General features: G+C 36.9%; 1 protein-coding gene across 1 annotated transcript in view; it reads left to right on the top strand.

Annotated features, from left to right (window-relative positions):
• Positions 1–436: 436 nt before the first annotated feature.
• Positions 437–7,293, top strand: part of LOC134673789 (anillin-like) — a 96,189-nt gene continuing 89,332 nt past the window's right edge. The window contains exon 1 of the mRNA XM_063531816.1: positions 437–1,278. Coding sequence (XP_063387886.1) covers positions 882–1,278 — 397 coding nt within the window. The 5' untranslated portion in view covers positions 437–881. The remainder of the gene's footprint in view (positions 1,279–7,293) is intronic.

The raw sequence follows: 7,293 nt of genomic DNA, 5'->3' as shown, positions 1-7,293 counted from the left end.
CTGTCAAACGCTTACTCAGTACTTGTCAGCGTGTTACGCTTCGTAGTTACGCGTTTTTACGTGTCAGCGGTTACGTCTGCTCAGTTCATTTTACAGTTTAACTTTTTACCTTTCCTTTAACGAAAAGTAGTACACTATTTATGGCAAATTTTTAGGTAGTAGTAGGCTAGTTCAAGAAGATATATTACCTTTATTAGTCATAAGTATAAAGTCGATTAAAAAGTCGTTACAATATTTATTAAATATTACCTACTAACGATGCTTTAAAAATAATACAGCATCGAATGAGATATCTGGTAATTTCTGGCACTCTGATACAGGTACTGGAAATCTTCTTTTTTGCATGTCGGCTAATACATTAAATACACTTTAACTGACCTACTATAGGAGCGAAATTAGCATACCCATAAAGGGTTACGTCGAAACGTTAATAACAAACCATCTTTATTCTAAGTTCACTGCCAATGACACATGTTGTAGCTAAACATGTCAAAAATATTATAATTCGTACGCATCCCGCACATGTGTACGCGAATCTAACCCTTAATCGCTTAACATAAGTTCAAATTAAACTTCAGTTTCCCGACTCCGCTCCGTCAAGCGTCAGTTGCCCGACCGACGCGGCGCGCGTCTCACGCATCTGACCTCCATAGTCGTATAACGATCCTAAAACGCAACGATCAATTAAAAACATAAGACCTACAATGCAACTACGCCAAAGCACGTGCTCACCCGTCCAATCATAGGAACACGAGGGCTACCGTCGCGTCTCGGCCAGCCAATCGCGGCTCGTTTACGATTTCACCACGGAAACCGCCGATCGCACCCGACAGGAGCCGAAGCGGACATCGACAACCCCCAGTGCAGCTGCAACCCCCAACATGGCTGCCGCCGTGGCCCACAAGCCGGCGATAACAAAAAAACCTTCAATTAAAAAATATAAAGCGCCCACGCCGCCTGTGGAGGAAAATTGTGACAGTGATAAGGACAAGGAAAATAATGTGGTTGCTGAAGAAAATCATAATAATGAAACTAATTGTGTACAAACGAAAGACTCTCCTATTATCAAACGCTTCGCGCCAAAAACTAATAGCGATAGAAGTTCGGTTCTATCCAGGGCAGCTATGTTCGAAGCTGGGAGTCCGAAGGCTAAGGACCCAGCAGAGATGTCCCTTAGAGAGCGTAAAGCCCTATTTGAGAAGAATAAAGGGGCCGCTATCGTGCCTAAAGCACCGTTCGGCCAGGCACCCTCCGCTAAAACCCTCATGGGGGACAAAGGTAAGTCAATCATATTTTTCTTATACAGCGTATTGCACTTACGCCCTTTCTACAAAGGCAGTCGTTTGTTTACATCTTCCTTTCTAACGTCTGTCAAAGGAAGGTCGTAAGTGCATTTAGAATTAAGGTATGTTTTTGTGTTTTTATACGACGTTTGGTGCTAATAATAGGGCAACACAATACGTTTTGTCATGCCTGTAGGCCTTTTTGATGAATTGGATTACCTGTTTACCTTCTATTTTGTTTATTTTTACACATTTTTCAACACTCTTGAGGTAAAAGATTGAGTTGTTGATACTTAACGGTATCGGTAGGTACTGATCTTAGCTGAAGTGTTATTATTATGGTACCATTATTCTAAATACCACAATAGTTGACATAACTCTTATGTAATTAGGATAGTGTGATTATTTGTACTCTGTGAATAAAAATACCACATTACCTACTACGGAATATAGTAAAACAAAGAATAACACGTAACGCAGGTAACTTTGTGTGTCGACTGTGTCGTGCTAATTTTATTTTGGTATTTTAATTAACCATTGTCATTTCTTCACACGATTGCCAAACAAAATATCTTACTACATAAAAAAAATATCTTAATACGCAGTGCATACTCGTATTTTTGTCGTAAAACCATAGTACATAATGTACTTATATATAAGTAAACTATGTAGTCCGTGGCATATTCTAAATTATGCAAGTCCAATTAATATGATTTCGAAACTAATGACAAAGGTCTAAGTAGGTAAATTTCACAATAACTATGACTCAGACATAAATATTTCCATGGCACATGTAGGTATATTTGAAAAGGTAAAATCATCGTAAAATGATTCCATTTAATTAAAAATGTCTGTTTCTTTTGCGTGTAGTTATTTAGATTTATGGAAAAATATCTCTATAAATTTTTTTTCTAGTAACTCCATACATTTAGCAACAACTAGCAAGGTAATTTCACAAAAATTATAAAGAAATATCCATGAAACGAATACCAGTTTCATAGAAAAGCCATCCTACCTTGGCCAATAGTTGATTCTAATCTGGTACTTACCATTTTTGGATAAAATGCGGCCCATACTACTGCCTGTCTTCCTTCCTAGCCATTCCACATTTCTTATATGCGGGAATACAAAAAAAACCGGGCAAGTGCGAGTCGGACTCGCGCACGAAGGGTTCCGTACTATAATGCAAAAAAAAAACAAAAAAAATGCAAAAAAAAAAAGGTCACCCATCCAAGTACTGACCACTCCCGACGTTGCTTTGGTCAAAAATCACGTTTGTTGTATGGGAGCCCCATTTAAATCTTTATTTTATTCTGTTTTTAGTATTTGTTGTTATAGCGGCAACAGAAATACATCATCTGTGAAAAATTCAACTGTCTAGCTATCACGGTTCGTGAGATACAGCCTGGTGACAGACGGACGGACGGACGGACAGCGAAGTCTTAGTAATAGGGTCCCGTTTTACCCTTTGGGTATGGAACCCTAATAAAAACACTTTCGCATTTATAATAAGGTGGTTTGTGGTAATTCCGAAAATCGTATACTATTATGCCACGCATTCTTTTGATATGCGAGCTTTAATATAGATTGTCTATAGGGATTAGTATTACTAGATAGGTATATTTATTTATGTTACTTTAAATATGCTGTTTGTTAAATATTATTATAACAATTAGTACTTATTTTAATCTTAAATCAAAACGTTAGAACATACGCTAAACGACAGTTTCAAAGTACCTACTTCTAAATTAGTTAGCCAAGTTCAAAAATGCCTAAAACTTTTTTGTTCCAAAAAACTCAATAAAATATATCAAGTATTTCTAAAATCAAACAACATATACAGTAGAGTCCGGTTATAACGACGCCCAAGGGACCGATGATATTACGTCGTACTAACCGGAAGTCGTACAAAACGAACTGCCAATTTACATATATTTTTTTAATCAATAATCATTTTGTATTTATTAATACGTATGCGACAATCAAAGAAATAAGAAAACATTTCTTTAAAAATATTTTTTTACGTTAGTATTACGACACCTTGTCAAAATGGAGAGACTTGTGTGTTTAGTTAGAAGAAGCCACTTTTCAAGGTACGTGTACTCACTCGTCATCCGCAAATTACTCGAATCCCTAAAAATAAAAAGTCGTAATTCTTCTGTCTGGAGATCTAATCAAGATGACGTTGTTTTATCACACAGTTCCTATGGCCACTTTCTGTGTCCATCATCAGATCAGCTCGAAGGTACCTACCAAAATATTGCATTGTTACCCAACTTTCATAATTATGTGTGTGAAGTTTAAGCTCAATTAAAAAATGGGAGTTGGTTTTATTTAGTTTGCAAGTTTACGAAAAGTCACATGACTATTTCATCTCGCTCCGTATAGGCAAAAGGGGGGAGGGGAGTTAGGTGCGCTAGACGGAGTAAGCTTCTTACCAATAATTTATTCGTAAAAACTACGTCGCTCGTCGTTGTAACCGGACTTGACGGACGGATTTTGTGTCAATTTCCGTCGTTAAAAGCAGTCGGTCGTTATAAGCGGAGTCGTTATAAACGGTTGTACTTTCATAGTAGCTTGTACTAAAACCAAACAAGTGCCTATACTTACGTCGCTATAAGCGGTTGGTTGTTATATGCGGAGTCGTACTAACCGGACTCTACTGTATGTCTAATTATGTACATATAAGAACATATATGACACCGTGATGAAATATTAAACAACAACAACATTTATTCTACACTGAGAGAAAAGTACAACAAAAACACACTTAGAATTACAAAAATAAACTTAATCCGGGGACAAGAGGAGAGTTAACTAATAGGAACAAATTGACTTTTGCAATTTCTATTAGTTCTTGCAATTTCTATTATCTGTTTGTTGAACTTATATTTGGGATTACTGAGCTGTTTGTAGAAATAAATAAACTTTACAGAAATAGTGAGACGTCCATAATTATTACTAAAACTTCATTTTTTCCCCCAGTACAGAACTGTTTTTTAATTCCTGGTGATGATTTTTCTCTCAGTGTACTACGACTAATCTAAAAACACTCTGGATTCACCCCAAAGCACCTTACTATACTAGTAAGGACTCGAAATGGTTGTGCAACAAACCTGCTCAAGCCACGTAATATACGCTTTAGTAGAATAAAGGCCTAAGACTTTATGACCATCATATGGGGCATTATCTATGAAAAGGGACCTTATTGTCAATGGCGCTTACGACGCACAGCGGTGCGCAGCATTTATTTATATCGGAGCATCGTTAATAATGGCGTAAGCGCTATCGACAATAAGGTCCCTTTTCATAGAAAACGGCACATATATCCTCTGTCTGTATTTTACCAAGGTCAACATATGGCCTGTGAATTCCCTACCGAAACGGGACTGACGCAAAAACTCAAAATGTTTACGACACAACATTAATTTACCTGCAAGCCTACTATGGATCGCTTTATCCGGGCTTTAACTCTGCGGGATAGAAAGAGACGGACACCGTTTTATCACGCTGTCACGTAGACAAATACGACCATCATATCCGTACTGATAGCTAGTCTAGATTTAATTATAAATTACTAAGAAATATGTACTCTAAGTAGGTACGTTCAAAATCAAGTTGTGTACATTTTTTGTTTGAAAACGAATAATCTTATTTTATTATTTAGTAACTGGAGTCAAATACAAGCTAATATGAACTTTAATGTCCGTTACAACCCTCATTAAATTGAAATTATTCGCTTAGCAACTTGTTAAAATGAATGCTCTTTTTATCACCAAGCAATATCTTATTAAATCTATGTACGCGTATCGACATAATAAATTGGCCTAGCTTTTTTTCGTCATTTTTAGGGTTCCGTACCCAAAGGGTATTAGGGTTCCGTACCCAAAGGGTATTAGGGTTCCGTACCCAAAGGGTAAAACGGGACCCTATTACTAAGACTTCGCTGTCCGTCCGTCCGTCTGTCACCAGGCTGTATCTCACGAACCGTGATAGCTAGACAGGTGAAATTTTCACAGATGATGTATTTCTGTTGCCGCTATAACAACAAATACTAAAAACAGAATAAAATAAAGATTTAAATGGGGCTCCCATACAACAAACGTGATTTTTGATCAAAGTTAAGCAACATCGGGAGTGGTCAGTACTTGGATGGGTAACCGTTTCTTTTTTGCTTTTTTTTTGTTTTTTTTTTGCATTATGGTACGGAACCCTTGGTGCGCGAGTCCGACTCGCACTTGCCCGGTTTTTTCGTCATTTTTTGCACCAGGCAATTTGGGCACTAAGTTTAAGTGCTATATTATCACGTTATGAGTTACATTAGAAGAATATTTCTTATAAGAATGTAACGGTTTTTGCATTGGAAAGTAATTGATCTTAGTCTTGCGTCAGACTGGTTAACAGTTCATTACATTGAATTGTATGATAATATGTGGTGTAATCTTTGAAATGTAATTGATATTATTGTAATAATTTTGTTGTAAAATCAGCACTCAGCACTGGTGGATATGGTGGTCGTTTCTGTCTACGTGATAGCGTGATAAAACAGTATCTGTCACTCTCTATCCCGCGGTGTCAAAAGGTGACAGTTATTTTATCACGTAGATAAAACCAACCATAATACGCCTGCAGGATGAATTAATAGGAATAAATAGGTGCAAATTTTAACATGATAATTTTTATGTTTGTTACAAGTTATGTGGAATAAGTTCTAATAAAAATATGCCGTCTGAACGTGAGTTTATAACCTTTTATGTTTTAAACAAAGAAAAGTAATTCAAGGATTTTTATATTCATTTAATAACAGATTTTTTTTTTGTTTCTTGAATCATCTCAAGTCACCATTCTCATATACCTTACTTTCAGGTAAACGAATCAAATCAAGGAACTATTTCAATTTAACACTTTAAACTCTCGCGTTTTGTACACATATTTAATTACACAAACGGGTCTACCGCGATATAATTTCATTGTCGGAACGTCGGAATTAAAGGTAAAAACAATGAAATTATATCGCGGTAGACCCGTTTGTGTAATTAAATATGTATATCTATTTCAATGGACATTTTACTTATATGTTGATTTCTTGAACACAAAGACATTATATTCAAGAAGCGATGACAATGGCGCTTACGTATTAGGGCCAAAGAACAAACAAACGTCTTTGTTTTGCGCTAACCAGTTACTTGGCTACTTATTAACTAAACTAGAACAGAACTGTTACTAAACTCAGCACCTTAGTTTCTAATAGCAAAATTATACCTACATAAACAAACATCCTAATCTCAGATTCAATGTTTCATACCCAGGGTCTCCAGCATCGCAAGTAGGGTAATTAGGGCCCCCCCACATCTGGCGTCTTTCGAGCGTCGGCGTCTACAATTCTATGGCCGACGTCGACGCAACGTCGACGCAGCGTCGACGCAACTGCGCGGCGACGTCATTTTCCATAGCGCTGGACCGACGCCGACAGACGCCGACGCTCGAAAGACGCCAGATGTGGGGGGGCCCATAGAGCGATCACAATGTCAACCTACCTGAGGTTACCATTGTGGCATAAGGCGCCACAGGTGTAAAAATGCTACAAAAGTAATTTACATCGACAACCTACAAAATACCTAGATTCTTTACTTTCAACCGTCCATTATAATTCTGAAAATTAAATCGTAAGCATCGACACAATTTCTAGAAATTAAACAATTAATAGTGATATTAGACACGCGAACTAAACAATGACTTTCGCCTCGATACTCGTATTTTCTCAGAACCTCATAATTGCTTAAAACTGCAAGAAAATTTCCATTGAATGAAATCGATCTAATGCAAAAACGAGAAGCATAGGTATTGTTTCAAGTATCAGAGGTATGAAAATTTATTTACCTACCTGTAAGTATGTAAAATGTATGTTCAAGTTTGAAAATTGCATATACGAGGGACGTCTGAAAACTTCTAAGCCTAAGATACAAAAACACAATTTTCAAAGGTAAATCACTGTTTATTTTTCGATATA

This window comes from Cydia fagiglandana, chromosome 19 (assembly GCF_963556715.1).
Source record: "Cydia fagiglandana chromosome 19, ilCydFagi1.1, whole genome shotgun sequence".
Taxonomy (NCBI): domain Eukaryota; kingdom Metazoa; phylum Arthropoda; class Insecta; order Lepidoptera; family Tortricidae; genus Cydia; species Cydia fagiglandana.
Note: the sequence above shows the minus strand (reverse complement) of the source record. Positions and strands in the feature narration are given on the sequence as shown.